The 18,491-nt window shown below is 32.5% G+C and overlaps 6 protein-coding genes across 12 annotated transcripts; 5 read left to right on the forward strand and 1 right to left on the reverse strand.

Moving 5' to 3' along the window:
• The first annotated feature begins 175 nt into the window (after window positions 1-175).
• Window positions 176-2,584, forward strand: LOC114875283 (nicalin). Its single transcript, XM_029185404.2, has 7 exons — window positions 176-482; window positions 561-748; window positions 808-1,137; window positions 1,222-1,431; window positions 1,514-1,918; window positions 1,986-2,206; window positions 2,279-2,584. Exons 1-7 carry the CDS (start codon window positions 308-310, stop codon window positions 2,415-2,417), a joined length of 1,668 nt encoding a protein of 555 aa, XP_029041237.1. The 5' UTR covers window positions 176-307; the 3' UTR covers window positions 2,418-2,584.
• A 686-nt stretch (window positions 2,585-3,270) lies between these two features.
• Window positions 3,271-5,343, forward strand: LOC114875285 (2-amino-3-ketobutyrate coenzyme A ligase, mitochondrial). 3 transcript variants are annotated; one of them, XM_029185407.2, is made up of 7 exons: window positions 3,271-3,481; window positions 3,556-3,761; window positions 3,822-4,108; window positions 4,186-4,392; window positions 4,585-4,777; window positions 4,842-5,019; window positions 5,097-5,343. In XM_029185407.2, the coding sequence occupies exons 1-7, from the start codon at window positions 3,460-3,462 to the stop codon at window positions 5,252-5,254; spliced, it is 1,251 nt and encodes a 416-aa protein (XP_029041240.1). In that variant the 5' UTR covers window positions 3,271-3,459; the 3' UTR covers window positions 5,255-5,343. The 3 variants fall into 3 exon arrangements, with proteins under 3 accessions (XP_029041240.1, XP_029041241.1, XP_029041242.1); XM_029185408.1 differs by having other exon boundaries at window positions 3,415-3,429; XM_029185409.1 differs by having other exon boundaries at window positions 3,417-3,424.
• LOC114875286 (ATPase ASNA1 homolog) lies at window positions 4,695-7,003 on the reverse strand. The gene is made up of 7 exons (XM_046286732.1): window positions 6,778-7,003; window positions 6,503-6,711; window positions 6,327-6,429; window positions 6,114-6,264; window positions 5,731-6,039; window positions 5,434-5,657; window positions 4,695-4,782 (listed from the first exon to the last, which is right to left on the reverse strand). The coding sequence occupies exons 1-6, from the start codon at window positions 6,897-6,899 to the stop codon at window positions 5,538-5,540; spliced, it is 1,014 nt and encodes a 337-aa protein (XP_046142688.1). The 5' UTR covers window positions 6,900-7,003; the 3' UTR covers window positions 4,695-4,782; window positions 5,434-5,537.
• A 125-nt stretch (window positions 7,004-7,128) lies between these two features.
• Window positions 7,129-11,172, forward strand: LOC114879935 (mitogen-activated protein kinase p38b-like). Of its 3 annotated transcripts, none has more exons than XM_029195365.2 (10): window positions 7,132-7,413; window positions 7,861-7,990; window positions 8,174-8,232; window positions 8,339-8,480; window positions 8,555-8,717; window positions 8,790-8,861; window positions 9,745-9,824; window positions 10,135-10,213; window positions 10,293-10,466; window positions 10,544-11,172. In XM_029195365.2, exons 1-10 carry the CDS (start codon window positions 7,310-7,312, stop codon window positions 10,621-10,623), a joined length of 1,083 nt encoding a protein of 360 aa, XP_029051198.1. In that variant the 5' UTR covers window positions 7,132-7,309; the 3' UTR covers window positions 10,624-11,172. The 3 variants fall into 3 exon arrangements, with proteins under 3 accessions (XP_029051199.1, XP_029051198.1, XP_029051200.1); XM_029195367.2 differs by lacking the exon at window positions 9,745-9,824 and adding an exon at window positions 9,316-9,395 and having other exon boundaries at window positions 7,133-7,413; XM_029195366.2 differs by lacking the exons at window positions 9,745-9,824; window positions 10,135-10,213; window positions 10,293-10,466; window positions 10,544-11,172 and adding an exon at window positions 9,022-9,309 and having other exon boundaries at window positions 7,129-7,413.
• A 54-nt stretch (window positions 11,173-11,226) lies between these two features.
• LOC114879937 lies at window positions 11,227-13,042 on the forward strand. Its single transcript, XM_029195368.2, has 4 exons — window positions 11,227-11,927; window positions 12,157-12,326; window positions 12,391-12,617; window positions 12,678-13,042. Exons 1-4 carry the CDS (start codon window positions 11,583-11,585, stop codon window positions 12,887-12,889), a joined length of 954 nt encoding a protein of 317 aa, XP_029051201.2. The 5' UTR covers window positions 11,227-11,582; the 3' UTR covers window positions 12,890-13,042.
• Window positions 13,043-14,128: 1,086 nt separating this feature from the next.
• On the forward strand, window positions 14,129-18,270 carry LOC114879914. Of its 3 annotated transcripts, none has more exons than XM_029195320.2 (6): window positions 14,129-14,284; window positions 14,393-14,678; window positions 14,917-15,416; window positions 15,488-15,739; window positions 15,808-16,962; window positions 17,015-18,270. In XM_029195320.2, exons 2-6 carry the CDS (start codon window positions 14,476-14,478, stop codon window positions 17,836-17,838), a joined length of 2,934 nt encoding a protein of 977 aa, XP_029051153.2. In that variant the 5' UTR covers window positions 14,129-14,284; window positions 14,393-14,475; the 3' UTR covers window positions 17,839-18,270. The 3 variants fall into 3 exon arrangements, with proteins under 3 accessions (XP_029051153.2, XP_029051155.2, XP_029051154.2); XM_029195321.2 differs by lacking the exon at window positions 14,129-14,284 and having other exon boundaries at window positions 14,291-14,678; window positions 15,808-16,734; window positions 16,801-16,962; XM_029195322.2 differs by lacking the exon at window positions 14,393-14,678.
• Window positions 18,271-18,491: the final 221 nt, after the last annotated feature.

Raw genomic sequence — 18,491 nt, forward strand, 5'->3', positions numbered from 1 at the left:
GCAATTAATTAATAATTAACGTATGACACCACTAGAGGCTTCATAATGAAGCTTTCATCTGGTAACGTTGATATTTTGAAGTAATCTGCTGTAATAGGATAAAGGAGGTGACGCTCGTTCTCGAGACCCCACATTCGAGACCCCTCAAAAACGAAGGTATATCCAGTCTTGATGGATCTGTAATCATTGTTGAGTTTATAGAGCAGGAATACGAATTGGTCGAAGGCAGCTCGTCGCATGGTAATAGGTCAATGAGAATAATTAGGATCTTTGGAATTTGATTTACTAAAAACGATTGGAACCAAATATGTGGTTGGAGGAATGCGATAGTTTCGCCGAATTATGGCGAGGTTATCTGCCGTATTATTTATTGATAATCTTACCGATTTTCATTATTATCTCTCCGGTTAACCCAGTTGCCGCATCGCACGAATTCCCCGTACATCGGATGCATCAGTATGACTTGCACGGTGTACCGCACGGTAAAAGAAAATTTCTATTTTCACATTTACACTTTATTGAAATGTTATTATAATTCAATTTACATAATTCCTATTAAGGTTGCCGTAGCGCTCCAATTTCTTTGGAAGCAAGGTCTCTTACAGGATGGAGTACCTCCAGACACTGTATTGTTACAAAAGCCTTAGATCTTACACCAACTTTGTTTAATTCAATCAAACAGAAGGCTGGAGGTTTGATAGTAGTTTTACCACAAAAAATCACTGATTTGACACCAGAGGAGAAACAGGTTGATTGAATTTGTCTGTGGTTTGAATTACTTTATTACAATGTAACTTTATATTTTAGCATATTATGAGCTTGGAAGAAACCATGCTGTTTGGACCAGAGACAACAATTCCAGTATATTTTACTCCATGGCATCCAGACCTTCAGACTATTTTGGATGATCTTTCAAATGGATTTATTACCGATGAGAAAGCTGGCTCAGCAGCTGAAGCTATGTTTAACTCTGTATCTGCTAGTGGTTATCAAGTAGTTGTACCAACTGGACAAGCACTTGCTAAAACAGATGTGAAAGTGGCTACTTTACATGGAAAGTTAACTGGCACAGGAGCTGAAGAGAAATTACCAACAATAGCTTTGGTAACCCATTATGATAGTGCTGGAGTTGCACCTGTAAGTAAATATTGATTGTTTCTTCTGCACAGTTAAGGATTTAAAAAAAAAAATATATATATATATACTGTTATTAACAAATAGGAGTTGTCTTTTGGAGCAGACAGTAATGCATCTGGAGTAGCCATGTTATTGGAAATAGCAAGATTATTCTCTATTTTATATTCTACTAGTAGATCAAGACCTCAGTACAATCTTATTTTCATTATAACTGGTGCTGGCAAGCTGAATTACCAAGGTAGTAAAAAATGGTTAGAAGATCAATTGGATGGCCTTGAAGGCTCCATAATACAAGTAATATATATTTAAAAAATATTCATTACTGTATTAGATTTTAAGATTGTCTCTATGAATAATTAAATATTTGTTTTTATAGGATGCAGCTTATGTAATTTGTCTCGATACGGTATCTACCAGCGATAATCTTTACATTCACGTTTCAAAACCGCCGAAAGAAAATTCTACGGGTGGTCTCTTTTGCAAAGAACTTAAAGCTGTATCTGAATCATTGAACACTACCTCCGTTGAAGGTGTACATAAAAAAATTAATCTGGCCGAAGAAACTTTAGCTTGGGAACACGAAAGATACAGCATTCGTAGATTACCAGCAACAACGTTATCTACTTTGAAAAGTCACGAAGATCCAATTAGAGCAACAATCTTAGATGTTGTACAAACAGGACAGATAGATAAGTTGTATAAACATACGCAAGTAGTTTCAGAGGCATTGGCAAGGCATATATATAATCTGAGTTCTAGTCAAATCTTCACTGAACCATTAGTACGTTTCTTTTTTAAATTAGAAAAAAATGTATGTACTTTTATCTATTACAGTTTACTCTTTTTAGGATGTATCTAAGGAGTCGTTATCATTATGGTTTAATTATTTAGCTTCCCAACCAAGAGCCGCTCCATTATTAGCAGACAAAAATAACATATTAGTCGGTACATTAAAAGAGGGGATGGCTAGGTATCTTGGTGATGTCAAAGTTACCTTACACAGTCCTGACAAACAGGACCCTGAGTTTGTATTTTATGACGTTACAAAAGCTATGCTAAACGTATACAGGTAAATTTTACAATCTCATATCATCAATATTGGTAAAATTCCTTGTGGATAATATTATTTATTACGTTTCAGTGTTAAGCCAGCTGTGTTTGATCTCTTTCTAACAATTGCCATTATTATATACTTGGGAATTGTTTATGTGATCGTACACAATTTCCCTCGTGCATATTCTCTAGCGACTCGCTTCTCAGTTAAAAATAAAACATCGTGAATTTATATAGAAACATTAAAAATTTATTGCATTGTAAAAAATTCACATCAAACCTTTAATAACAAATGTTACAAGTATAAATTGAAAATCAAACGTATGTACATTAATTTTCTTCATATTATTCTTCATTTAAAGACATATTATATCGTAGATATTTATAAAAGTTATATCGTTATTAATTTCGGTAAAGTGTTTGGCCTTTTACCTTTGCTCTCGATAAAAGCAATGCAAGTAATATTATAAATAGTATTATATAAAACTATTAATAAATTGTCAATTCACGGTTTTTGATAAATTACTGCTTAAAAGTACGTGATAATTAAGACCAAGTTATAACAGACCAAATAGTGAGATTTCAGAATGCAATTTATGATAAAAAAGACTGGAAAATTTTAGTATAAACACAGATCCAGAACATCTAACATATATCTAGTAATAAAAGTAAAAATTTCAAATTATACATAGAATAATAGGTTGCTAATTTTGTTAAAATGCAGGCTGAATATTTCTTTTAGTATATCTACTAAGTAGTTACTACTGTATTTATATCATAATATGCAATATTCACACTGTAATCTACTTCTAAACATTGTTTCTTGTATGAATGAATGTAATTCAGTAATAATAATATAGGATGATAATAAACGGGTAGTATTACCTAATAGAAACAAGATGCTTACAAAGCAGATTCTTTTGTTAGAATACGCGAAAAATTAATTACTAGATACCAAAACTGTGAGAACATTTGTTAGATAAGGCAAAGCAACTTAAGACATAAATTATTTAAATAATAAATTATGATGAATATTTATTAGAAATTATTTAAATAAAATGTAAAAAGGTTGTAAAATAAAACTGAAAATGTCCTTCGATTTGACTTCTACTTGAAAGATAATATCCGAATCATGTTATAGAAAATCATGCTGTGATTGAAGATCATTATACTTCTAAACAGGTTTGACTAGTTCATTATTTCCTTTCTCTTCTTCAGAACGATTTGGCATATGGTGAGGTATACTACATATTGTAACATCTACAAAATATGAATTTTACTATTAATAAAAGTACTGTTTTATTTATTTTTTTAAGAACAATTATTAACAAGAATATTGTACTAAATCATTTAATATTTTAACAGGTTTTAAACTCCAGAATAAAAAATGGATATTACAAAAGTCTATGAGTCTTTTGGCAGAGTGTATAAAGCCAGAGTTGAATGCAATAAAAGCAGCTGGTACTTGGAAAAATGAACGAATAATCGCTTCACCTCAACGAACACGAATTACACTAACAAATGGAATAAAAGCTCTCAATTTTTGTGCAAATAATTATTTAGGCTTAGCAGTAAGTATGGAAATAATAGAAATACTGAATTTATATTATATTGATTAATTTCATTTCTAGGATAACAAAGAGGTCATTTCAGCAGCAAAAGTTGCTCTGGATAAATTTGGAGCTGGATTGAGTTCTGTAAGATTCATATGTGGTACCCAAGAGATTCATGTAGAATTAGAAGAGAAAATTGCTCAATTTCATGGCAGAGAAGCTGCCATTCTCTATGCATCTTGTTTTGATGCAAATGCTGGACTCTTTGAAACATTGTTGACATCTGAAGATGCAGTTTTAAGCGATGAACTTAATCATGCATCTATCATTGATGGTATTAGATTATGTAAGGCAAAAAAATATAGGTGAGTGAAATTGCTGAATACATCTGATAGTTAGTTAATCTAAATAAAAAAAACTGTTTAAATTATATTTTGTAAAGATACAAGCACAGGGACATGGTAGATTTAGAAAATAAACTTCAAGATAGCATGTCTTCTCGTTTACGTCTCATCGCAACAGATGGTGTCTTTTCTATGGATGGCACTGTTGCACCATTGCCACAAATTGTTCAGCTTGCAAAGAAATATAATGCTCTTACTTTTGTGGATGACTGTCATGCAACTGGTTTCTTCGGAAAGACTGGAAGGTATAAATAATAAAAAATAAATGTTTATTAATAATATCTTTTATTGATACAAATCTTTTGTTTTAAAGCTTCTTATATGCCTAATTCATATACTTATAAATTATATTGCTATTGATACCTTGGTATATGAACAATTATATTGTAATTTAAAGATTTCTAGGAACAATAATTTTAGGAATAATTTATTTATAGGGGTACAGAAGAATATTTTAATCAATTGGGAAGCATCGACATTATAAATTCAACATTGGGCAAAGCTCTTGGTGGAGCAGCAGGTGGTTATACAACTGGTGTGAAAGAACTGATTAATTTGTTAAGGCAACGCAGCAGGCCATATTTATTTTCGAATTCATTGCCTCCTCCTGTAGTCGCGTCAGCAAGTAAGGTGCGCTAGAAAAACGTTATTTATCTTTTTTACACAATCATATCATATCCTATATTATGTACAGGTCATGGATTTAATAACAAACTCTACAGAGTTCTTGGATCAATTACAAAATAACACCAATTTGTTTAGAAACGGTATGAAAGCAGCAGGTTTCACAATTAATGGTGACAATCATCCTATTTGCCCTGTTATGATAGGTGATGCAAGATTAGCCACTGAATTTGCTGATAAGATGATTGGTTAATACTTTATAATATTAAAATTCTAACGAAAACTAATAACATTTTCTAAATTTACGAATTATTACATTTTTCAGAGAGGGGAATTTATGTTATTGGTTTCAGTTATCCTGTAGTACCAAAAGACAAGGCACGTATACGTGTTCAGATTAGTGCTGCACATTCACAAAAGGACATAGAACACGCCACGAGTGCATTTATACATATCGGAAAAGAACTTGGAATTATTTGCTAAAAATATTTTACAGTTTACACACGAAAATAGAAATGGTTGGTAAAACTTGCGGCATATATAAAAATAAAATTTACACAAATGTTGCTCAATAGTGTTTAATGTGTACAGACACCAAAGCAAATATCTTCATACATGCAGAGGGAAATGTTCTTATTAAATATCATAAATAAAAATATTACCTTTTATATAAATTTTGCAATGTATAAGACTTTTTAGTTAAAAAAATTTTTGATTAGAAGTAAAGTTATACATTCTTATTAAACGTTAATTATATGTATAGACGTTAAGGTTTGTACGGTTTCACAAGATTTTCAGAAAATTCTTTGACTTGTTGAACTCCGCGAACTTCCCTTTCTAATAAAGGAAGTCGGGTAATGTGAAAATCTTCATAAAGATCCATTATCTAGAAAAACAAATTATTTAATTAATTTATATTATTTCTACATTTAAATAAGACTAAAGGATCCTCCTGTTACCTGTTCCAAATATTTATCTTGTATTTTATGCCTAGCAAAGCAGAGTCTACAAGGTGCATCCCCTTCTTTCAAAAACAGTAATTGATTCACTATAATATTATGAGTATCAATGCCACATTTTGTTAATTCCTGTACAAGCCTTTCTGTTTCATAAAGTGACAAGAACTCTGCTATGCATACGCAAATAAATGTTGTCTGATCAGGATTTCTAAATTGTTCATTAACTTGGCGAATAACAATAAGCATTTCCTCTATTTTATTGCAAAATGTATCTACATTGAAATCTGTCATGCCCAATAATGAACTTATCTGAAATTGAATAGATTTAAAATTAAAGTACACTTTAAATTAGTATGTACTTCATACTGAATTATTTCATGTACCCGTGTAATGAAAGGGCTAATTTTCATTTTTAAACGCATCAGTTTTCCCAATCCTTTTTCTACTACTTGTGGAAATGATAGTAGTCTTAAAGTATGACCAGTTGGAGCAGTATCAAAGACAACAACAGAAAAGTTCATTCCCTTAACAAGCCTAAAGATAAAATCAAAATGTTAAGTATCTATGTAATCTAAGTTAAATAATTTATTACTAACTTCATAACTTCTGCATAACTCATTGCTTCATCAATTCCAGGAAATGCCCCCACAATTTCTTGCATTATACTTTTACTTAATCTCATTGCTTCTCCTCCTAGAACTGTTGTATGAAGTAGTTAAGTAAATCAGTTCTTAATCGTACTTAAAAATTCATAACTGATAAAAAGAGATACCTGCTTCATTCTCAAAATATTCCTCGGGTAATTCTGTGATACCAACATTGGGATCTATTTCCATAGCAAAGAGATTATCAAAACCTTTTACTTTCGTCGGGATTTTACTAAATTTTTGATCAAACGCATCGGAAATATTGTGCGCGGGATCGGTTGAAATGATAAGTACATTTTCCCTGACTTTCGACAATTGCACAGCCAACGAACAACTAAAAAATAAAGTTCATTAGAACATCTGTAACAAGTAATAAACAATATGCAGAGGTTATATGTACCTGCAGGTCGTTTTACCAACTCCACCTTTGCCACCGACAAATATCCATCGCAAAGATCGTTGCTCGATCACATTCCTAATCGAAGGTTCATATTCGATAGGTTCACTGTCATTTATATTCATAATGATATACGAGAAAAATGTCTCGAACAATTTTAACACGTCATTTATTAACGTAGCTACTAACGAGGATGACACAGAAGTACAGAAAAATTATACCATGAACAGTTCATATCAGTGAATAGATAAATGCTTTGACTATATACCTAGATATATAGTCAAAGGGATAAACAATGGGGGTGTCTGGGACCCCTTAAATCTGACCCCTCGAAAACAAAGCATGCTCAGTCTTCTACATCTGTAGTCACTGCTGCTACACACGATGGATGTAGTGGTTTTTAATAGTAGGCTAATTTGGAAATGGTCAAAGTGCCTGTAAACTACGCTCCGAAACGCTAGTTCAAATTGTTTGTGATTTTGTTAATGCTACTGTGAATTTTCTTGATTAGCGTGAGTAGAAAATTGTACATAGGATGCCGCAGTTTCATAAAATTGAAATAAATCGGACCGAATGGGAGGTTCCGGAACGGTATCAAATGCTCACTCCAGTAGGATCAGGAGCTTACGGTCAAGTGTGGTAAGGAAAGAGGATCATAATTAAAATTACCATCAATGAATTGCATAATGATTATTACAGTGTCAAGAATTTTTCAGGTTGCCGCGATCCTTATAATTTATCTACAATGTTTCAATAAACCTGTTCTATCGATTCTAATTAATTCGATATTTAGCTGCGACCGTGAACCGTTGGCAACCTTGACATTTCTATTGTTTTATTCTATCGTTTAAAAATCTGAACTATTTTTCCCGCGAATTATATTTTGCGGTCAATTATTAATTATAAATCAGGAATTGCGGCAAACCTTGCGAGCGCATCATCGCGTTCTATATCGTTTAACAAACTATAATTAGAACATTTGACAATGCTTTTCCAAGAATATGAATGTCGCGAAATCTATAATTTCATTTTATGATTTATATCGTTTATTGAATGTTATTTAATAAATTTTATATAATTTTGCAGTTCTGCAGTTGACACTACAACTGGCCAGAAAGTAGCAATTAAAAAGTTAGCTAGACCATTCCAGTCAGCTGTACATGCAAAACGTACATACAGAGAGCTTCGTATGTTGAAACATATGAATCATGAAAATGTAAGTCAACAAAAGTGGATTATACATATATGTATAATATATTTTTAATGTTGGCATTGTAGAAAATGAAAGCACTGAAGAAGTACTTTGTCTTGGCAATTGAAATTAAAACCACCTATATTCTGCATCTGTGTTAATTATTGTTAAAGTACTATTAATGCTAGTCATTTTAATTTATTATAGGTGATTGGTCTACTAGATGTATTTCATCCATCCTCATCATTGGAAGATTTCCAACACGTGTATGTATTTCATTAAACTATCCCATGATTTTATTTGCTGCTTAACAGATAAAAATGTTTACATTTTTGATTATCATGTTCTAGTAATATCATATGCTTTTAATAGATATTTAGTTACACATTTGATGGGTGCAGATCTCAATAATATTGTAAGGACACAAAAGCTTTCCGATGATCATGTACAGTTCCTTGTGTATCAAATTCTTCGTGGTCTTAAGTATATTCATTCAGCAGGCATAATACACAGGGTAAAGTAATACGAATTATTATATTGTAATACTTGAATATAATACAAATATTTTAACTGATTTGTACTGTTTAGGACTTGAAACCCTCTAACATAGCTGTAAATGAGGATTGTGAGTTAAAAATTTTAGATTTTGGATTAGCCAGGCCTACAGAGAATGAAATGACTGGTTATGTCGCGACTAGATGGTATAGGGCTCCAGAAATTATGCTTAATTGGATGCACTATAATCAAACAGGTAGTTTGATTATAGCTCTTAACAACAACTAATTGTTAACTAGTAACATACTAAAATAATTCTAATTTTTAGTTGATATTTGGTCAGTTGGATGTATAATGGCTGAATTATTAACAGGACGAACGTTATTTCCCGGTACAGATCGTATCCTTTTTATAATCATGCCTTCTAATCTTGTTAAATACTGGTACTCAATAATCGTAATCAATGTTTGTGCTTTCCATTTAATTATACCATATTTGTATACGTATAAATTTGTTCATAATTATATGAACGGAATATCACGAATCTTTAACCATCTCAGACATAAAAAATACGCTTTTTGCTAAGGCTCTACATGGCTTCTTTTTTGCTTTAACATTTTTCAGTGCTAATAGCTTAATACCTTATATTTTATTTATCATTTGGCACAAATTGCTTTCATTTAGTTTTAATTCAATAACGAAAGAAATTTACTTTTTTTTTTTAAAAGAAAAAGGATATATATATGTGTACGTTTTTTAATATGCTTTAATGCATAAAATCATATCATTAGCCGTAATAACTAAAGTACTTAGTGAAAGTAGAAAAAGGTGTGGTGGAACCTTAGCAAGAGCAGATATACATCAACTGAACTTAATAATGGAAATACTGGGTACTCCGCGAGACGAGTTTATGCAAAAAATATCATCGGAATCGGTAAGTAATTTTCAAATAATTGTTTAATAACAAAATGTATAACAGATTATATTTGCGCATGCTGCACACTTGTTACATTCTTGCGGTTTAAATGCCTTGCATGTTACATACACATTTTTTACACGTTTTCTTAATTAATAACCGTTTGCTAGATGTGATTCTAATGAAGAAATTGTGTTTTTATAAACTCACCTAGCTAGTGTTATTTTTATGTACTCCATTTTTACTGTTTGTATTTTTCTCTGGAATGACAATTATTGCTTCAAAGAAGGGCAGTTCTGGACTGATTCAAATTTTGTTTAATTGTATATAATGAATTATGCTTTAAACATACCTTAACTTTAAGCAGACATTGATCATCTAACACGAGTCTTAGTACTCTGTGGTACACCCACAGAAGAAACTTTAAGCAAAATTACCAGCCAAGAGGTAATTTTTTTGTTTTTTAAAATAAATGTTTTTTATAATGTTGTTCGGTATTTTTCAAATTAAATCCCTCGGTGAAATATGAAATTTTTCTTACATTTTGTACATTTCTTATTTATTTTTAATACAATATACTAATCATGATTTTGCTTTGAGTTTTATATTATATGCATTAACTGCAAATAAAAGTACGTGCTATAAGCAATAATATAATGGCATAGTGAAATGAAGCAAATTACCAACTCTTTCATGATTTATATAACTTTAGAAAAAACGTGAAACACTGAAATGACAAGTGAAATTATTGTTTTAGGCACGAAATTATATACAAAGTTTACCTCCATTAAAGAAAAAGAATTTCAAAGATGTTTTTCGAGGGGCTAATCCTTTAGGTAACTGTGAAATTAAAAAATTTAAGTTTTTACTTATTATAATGAACATAAATTTAATGCATTTTCTATTATTTTTCAGCTATAGATTTACTCGAATTAATGTTAGAATTAGACGCTGAAAAACGAATTACAGCAGAACAAGCTTTAGCTCATCCATATCTTGCACAGTATGCTGATCCAACAGATGAACCAGTGTCTTTGCCATATGATCAGAGTTTTGAAGATATGGATTTACCAGTTGAAAAATGGAAAGGTCTGAAATATCACTCTACATAGTTTTTATAATTAATTCAATTTCATATAAAAATAATGAAAAATAATTATTTTTAGAACTTGTTTATCATGAAGTTATAAACTTTGTACCTCAACAGCTACCTGCAATGTCTTCACCAATTGAATCTACTTCATAAAATTCTGTTGGTAACACAAGTAACGATATAGATGTAAGCACAGTAGGATAATATTAACAACAAACAAGTATAAAGATATGTAAAATTGTTATACACAACATATGTAATTGTATATAATATGATGTCACATAGGTGACATAATTATTCATGCAAACTTATTTGTATTAGAGGCAAAATGTATATTTTTGTTAATGACGTATGATACAAGAAATACTAATATTTTTCACTTTAAACGTAAATTATACATCCATTAAAAATGTGACAATTATTGTTACATGTTTAAACGATTTCAAGCTGCAATTTCCATACGAATATAAATTCAGAAATTATGGTATTATTTCCGAAGGCAAACAGTATTTTTTTACAAAATCGTATTGCTCAATAGAAAGAAAGGAAATAATTTTATATTAAAGTACTAGCTTCAGAACTTAAAATTTTGTTTTATTCGCTACTGGTTCTAGTCTATAGTAGAGGACATATTACATCGAATTTATAATAATAAACGATCTTATTTTTTCATATAGTAATTAAAAGTAATTTAATTTGTTATATTGATATTTTTAACAAAAAACATGGCTGAATAATTTTTTGATCTTTGTATATTTATTATTCACAATTTAAACCACCAGTTTTATTAATTTTTATTTTCATTGTATCATATTAATTACAAAAATAATTATGGCAGAAGTCAATAGTTAAAGAGATTCATTGTATACTTCATGTATTGTTTCAATTTTTTTTTGTGTACTTTTCTAAATTTTAGTAATTTAAAAATTCATATACATATAATGCATAATTCAAACATAATACTTCCACTGCATTCTTTTAATAGAAAAATTTTCGCAACCGATTTTAATATGAATTCAAGACACATATACAAAATCTTAATAATATGTAAGTGATGTTATCTTTACAAATGGAGGGTTAAATAACCTGATTACTGATTGGAGCAGTCTATCATGCCAATTGTTTGGACTGAACACGAAACTTTGAAATTGGTAACTCTTTATAGCGAACATGAGTGTTTAAGGAATCCTTTGCATCCTAATTTTAAAGATAAACTTTCTCGCTACAAAGCATACAAAAATATTGTGGATCACATGAATATCTGTGGTTTGACAGTCTGTGATTGTATCAAAAGAATCACTTACATAAAAGCTCAATATTGTTATGAATTGTCTAAAATCGGTGCGGCAATATCTTGTGAAAAGTTTTATAAACCAACAGCAAGTTGGTTTCCAATAATACATCAACTGTTTTTTCCATTTATAACACAGGATTGTATAAATGATTTCTGGAAGGTATAGGATTTACATAATAAGAATGTACATATAAGAGCTTATGCAAAGATTTCATATTATTTTTTTAAATACAAAGAACAAGTAAATTAACTAGTTTGTATATTATATTAAGTTATATCTTATTTATTGTAACATATATACATGTATCGTTTTACAAATAATATACAAGTGTATGTAATTTTGTAAATTTTATTCATTTAAATTAATTTATATGTATATATATCATATTTAGATAAGCCATGATAAAAAAGATGTATTTAACGATTATCGTGAAGAAACAAATAAGCAATTAACCCGTTCGACTTCGATGGAATTAGATACACCAGGAAGAGACTGTATTTGTCCCTATGCAAATTGTCATTGTGATATATGCTACTTAACTAAATCTCGCGCACATGCCAAGTAATTTGTTTTGTTCCTATAATATTATTGTGAAAAGAAGTTTATTATAACAATCTCTGCTTAGGAAAGTAACTAAAACTGATGTTGGGAGTAATAGCAGGAGAAGTATTAATACAGAACACGCAGCACAAACTGATGTGTCCTATTTCAAAATCAAGGGTACAAGTTGTCAAATACATCTGGAAGATGATATACTCACTGCAGAGGATAGTAAAGGGAAAAAGAAAAGTTACGAAGAGTTTGATATGTTTGGAAAGAATATAGCGTGTCAACTACGCAACATAGATTTCGGTAATTATATGCTACATCGTAAGACGAAAACCATTACTAATAGATAATGTTCACTTTTAGAAATTGCTATTAAACTGGAGAAACGTATACAAGATCTAATCGCAAAAGAGCGCCTCGATAATATGAAAGCAAACTGTTCGGAATGTTATACTTCGTCAAATTGTAGCGAATGTAAAATTATTCATAAGGAAATGGTTTGTAACTGTGGTTTGCCAGTAATTATGATCAAGACGGATCAATGTTGCGAATTTGATTGCAAGCAAACACTTTAAGTGAAAGAAAAGTCTATCGTACCCGTCAAATATTTAAATATTTAGCGCACAGATATTTTAAACAAGATCCATAATACACAGTACATCATTAAAGGTATTTGTCTGTGTTGTATTATTACAAAATTAATTTAATAAATAATCTAGTGGTGTGTACACGTTAAATATAATTTATTCCGAACCTAAATAACTCATAAAAGATTCCAAATTCGACCATTAGGCTGTATAAATTAACTCTCAAAATAAATGTTTGACAAACTTGTATTTTGAAAAAACCGCCATAAATTATTTTTAAAATTCGATCTTAGCGCCATCTATACAGAAACGGTAGAAACTATACGACAATTTACCGACATGCCATCAAGGGTGCCAGGAACCCCGAATCATCAAATGATTCTGCATACCGACCTACCATCTGGGGTTCCAAGGAACCCTAAGCATCAATGGACTCTGCATACCGACCTACCATCTGGGGTGCCAAGGACCCCGAAGCATTAATTGACTCTGCATACCGACCTACCATCGGGGTTCCAAGGACCCCGATGACAGCGACAGCGGCGCCACCTATCGGGAAAAGTCGGAAACTACTTGTAGAGTAGTTTCATCCGTTTTCGTATAGATGGCGCAACTGTCGATTTAAAAATTATTGTTGGGGTTCCAAGGACCCCGATGGCAGCGCCACTAGCGCCACCTGTCGGGAAATTGCGGAAACTACTTGTCGAGTAGTTTCAGCCGTTTTCGTATAGATGGCGCAACGGTCGATTTAAAAATTATTGTTGGGGTTCCAAGGACCCCGATGGCAGCGCCACTAGCGCCACCTGTCGGGAAATTGCGGAAACTACTTGTCGAGTAGTTTCAGCCGTTTTCGTATAGATGGCGCAACGGTCGATTTAAAAATTATTCTAGGGGTTCCAAGGACCCCGGTGGCAGCGCCACTAGCGCCACCTGTCGGGAAATTGCGGAAACTACTTGTCGAGTAGTTTCAGCCGTTTTCGTATAGATGGCGCAACGGTCGATTTAAAAATTATTCTTGGGGTTCCAGGGACCCCGGTGGCAGCGCCACTAGCGCCACCTGTCGGCAAACTGCTGAAACTACTTGTCGAGTAGTTTCAGCCGTTTTCGTATAGATGGCGCAATGGCGCGAATTTGAAATTATTTACTATAAAGGGTTTAATTTTACAATTAAACTTTAATTAACGTTTTAATTTTTATGTTAGTTGCACACACTCTTTGCATACGGTATTATGGCATCCGGGGTAGGTTATGTTTGCCAATGTAGTTATCAAAATTTTCAAATATTTTACAAAACTCCTTTGTTTTTGAGACGTCATCCATTAAAATGCAGGGAAAACTTGTAAAAGATTCAATTGGTAAATCATTTATTCGGTAACACAACAGGTAAGTTCATGAAATTTCTATTTATTTTGTATACTTGACAAACGCTTTCGTTCGATGTATCGCACAATCAAGTTCATTCTTGTTCTCTAAATTAATTTAACCATGCAGGTAGACGTAAAATTATTATTGTACAAGGTATCATAATCAACATTTCTATAAAAACATATTATCAAAAGCACGTACATATAACAATGTCATCAAAATGGAACGAGCGATTAGTGACTAATTTCTTGAAAGTATACAAGCAGCACCCATGTCTGTGGAATCCGTATCACAAGGAATATCATAATTGCCGTGAAAAAAATGAAGCTTTACGAAAAATTATCGATACTCTTGGTGCACCTGGCTTTACCGTAAATGACTATTTGCAACAAATCAGGATCATAAGAGAAAAGTAATATACAATCGGAGATTCTGTTAAAATTAAAGAAAACAAAAAAAAACATCACCAACGAAAGTAACTTGTTCTCGATTCGAGACAAAAGATTATCCAGCGTTCGGTGAAATATAGGGTGCTCCATTTATCAGTAACATATTTTTACAGTCAAATTAAAAATGGTCTATGGTAAATGGAACACTCGATACGTCCGTATAATATAAAAAAATGTACATAATGATTTTCGTCTGTACAGGTACAAGCAAGAGCAAGCACGAACCATCAAATTCATGCAGTCACAAAGGCAGTATACATCTCCTTTTCCCTGGTACAATATAGTGGCAGAGATGCTGACGGAGGTGATCAACGAGGAAGAAAAATTGAACTCTGGTCGGATTTTATTGACCTCAGAAACCCACGATACCTCATCGGTTCTCAAATCTCTGAGCAGCGACGATGTAAGGGGTTCACAGAGAAAGGAGAAAGCTAGAACAGAAATAAAAACCATAAGAATTCGTCCGTGCACCGATACAACTTGCGACGAAATCATCAGAAGAAGCAAATCTATGGAGAAACCTACCCGCGGGAAGCGTCGTGGCTCGATAGCGAACAAAAATGATGAAAACCGAGCAAATGTACGAATTAGATACGTTACTTGTCCACAATTTCGAAAGAAAGATAGCATTTTAAGAGAGAAGGAAGATAATATGCTTTCAAGCCATGTGCCTACCAGAGATTTTGAGCCCACTGTATATGGTAAAGCATAATATTAGAAATACATGAATAGATATGATGAGAGGAATATAATTTAACAATTCTTACTACAGAGTATCCAGTAGTTGGTCCCAAAGATACCACACCCTCTTCCTCCACAAGAGAGAGTGATAAAAACTATGAACCAACATTTTTACAATGTCCAGCTTGTGGTTGGGAAACCGAAAATTATAATCAGATTGCAAGAAATTCAGAGAAGCCTATGGACCAGCAGAAGAGTTTTATTCCTTGTTCCAGTTACAGTAGGGATCCTTCTGGTAAAACTTACACTCTGTGTATTGGATGCGATCGAGTCACACGAGATGGTTAGTCTAAAAATAATGAAATAGATTATTAGTTCATATTGAGCTCCATTGAAATTCCTTTTATCTAGATGCACCGTACGAATCCGATTATGCGAAAAAGAATATATATAATTCTGGGGATTTTGAGAGCCTTCAAGACTTATCAAATCAAGTACCTCGTCCTAGTGTAACCAGTAGAATTGTTGAAACAATGTCAGTCAGATCACCTGTTGAAAAAGCGAAAAAAGTAATAGATATAGGGGTCCAGTGTGAAGGAGAGTTAAAAGAGCTTGCAAAGAATAGTATATCTACGAGTACACCGGTCCAAACACAAGTCTTCAAACTGGATCTTCTTTCAGCAAATAAATTCCGAGGTGATGTTGTAGAAGCTTGTTTAAAAATCATGTTATCAAGGTCGAGAGGAAACTTGGCGGAAAATGCAAGACCTATTTCTCAAGGTACTCGAGAAGTCCAATGTATTCGAGCAGAATCGAAGGAAACGCAGTCTTCTCCTAAAGACATTCCTGAAACTAAAACAAACGAAGCAGGAGTTAACACTGTAAATTACAGTGAAGTAGGGATACAAAATACAGTCTGTGTATCCGATGGAACTACACGTTGCGTTTCGCTTCAGACTGATGAGAAAGAGAAAGAGAAAGAGAAAGAGAAAGAGAAAGAAAAACTTAAAGATTATACCAGAGGTATTCGCAGGACAGAATCGAAGGAAGTATCTGTGAACATGATAGATAAAGCATCGAAGGGGATTCAAAGCACGGTTTGCGTGTCCCGTGCAAATTCGTGTCGCAGTACATCTTCTGATAGGGCAGAAATTGGAACCTCCACTTCTGTGCAGCAAGTTCGTAGCGTCGCTTGTGTAGCCGCAGAAAGATATCGATTAGATGATGCTCCATGCATTTCCGATTGGAGGAAGATACCTGTAACTCGAGCAAAGTCTCATGGATCCATAAATAACTGTGTAAGACATGTTGATTTCAGACAACCTGTAGAAAGAGAAAGTAAGCATTTAGAACAGTGCTCTAATAATAAAATTGTACTAATATGTAAAATGTTTCCAACAACAGTACAAGAATACATGGACCCCTGCAGAACAGATACATGTCCAGGCAATATAATGAATCCTACTACAGTGTTCATGTTACAAAAACTTTTGCATAATATATTATCTTCTAAACAAGGTGCGCCTAGCACGAAATCATCGTCGTCGTCGGATTTGCAAACGGATTGTAAGTTCATACAGGCATTTAATTTCCATGTTTTAACGAGTATTAATTTTAGCTGAGAACACCTGTCGCTTGAAAGGGAGATGTACGATTGACGTAACAGAAATGATGAACAAAATCAAAGAATATGCAATCAGGGTATTAGGGTCAGATGCTGAAGGTGAAGTAAAAGAATTTCATCAGAAGATTGATGCGAGTACATTGATGATTGATGAAAACGAGAAGCCTGCATTTCAATCCACTGCTACCGAACAAGACACACCACAGATTTTTGAAAATAATACAGAATTAGAGAACGAGAAATTACCGACTGTCGACAAGGAAGTTTCCGCATTTTCAGAGAGTAAAGATGTTTATACAAACGGGTCATTATTGCAGTTCGTTAGGCGCGATGTAGAAGTTCAAGGCAGCCCGCAATTAGAAGATACCGTGTGTCCGGATAAATGCGAGCAAACTATACAGAATAAGATAACTGTGGGTACTCAGAAAAGGGATCCCATACTGGTTCGTGTAATAAAATGTAATGAAAATCAAGGCGTCGTGAAATCAGATAAGGAGACGTTGACTGCGAAAATGGACATGGACGTAACACAGAAATCTATTGATAAACGTGTTGGAAGCTGTGGTAGATCAACTTGTATACCATATAGCATAAATAGAAAATCAAATGAAGCCAATCTAGAATCTGCTTTCCGTAAAAAGCGCGAGAATTTAATTGATAATGCTTATCGCAAACGATCAATAATTTATAATAATTTCACCTGTGATAAAAATTGTAAAGATAAAGCAAACAGCGATTGGGCAGATGTAACGAACATAGGTGTATGTTTCAATAACCCGCATTCTAAAATTCCCTTGGGTGTAAAATCACGCAAGTAGCACGATACCATTGAAGAAATGGTAAATCATATTGTAGAAGAGAAAACTTCGTTTTATTACATGAAAATGTATAACGTTCTTTCAATTGGAATATTATATGAAAATCACATTATTTAATTTCTCATAGTAAATTACGTTTATATCGTTGAGTCAAAGGCAAATGTTTGATACATGTATATGCGGTAAATACCAACCGACGGAATTTAATTGTAATAAAATAGTATAAAAGAGGTTTGATTTTCCCTCGTTGATTATTTTTACATATTATATAATATCATTCGTTGAAGATTATGTTTGATATATTTTATTATCAGAGTCTTATCACTTGAATATGCGTAAACATTATTTTAAATTCGTTAACCTGAGTATATCTTTTTGATGTGTTTCATGTAAATACCGTACAATAAACTAACAATTTCAAGTTGTCCTTAATTATGCATTTACATTGCAAGAAAAATTGCATTTCATGCTACAAAATATTACGTCAACAACGCTTTAAATTCGATCGCTAAAACACTCGTGAAATATATAGATTATTAATAAATCAACAAGGGACATATTTTTAATTACTCACTTAATCATTCCTGTATCTTCTCGTTTCTAAGTACAATTCTTTTAATAAAAAATAACCAATTATTAGTTACGAGTCATCT

This window comes from Osmia bicornis, chromosome 8 (assembly GCF_907164935.1).
Source record: "Osmia bicornis bicornis chromosome 8, iOsmBic2.1, whole genome shotgun sequence".
NCBI classification, from domain to species: domain Eukaryota; kingdom Metazoa; phylum Arthropoda; class Insecta; order Hymenoptera; family Megachilidae; genus Osmia; species Osmia bicornis.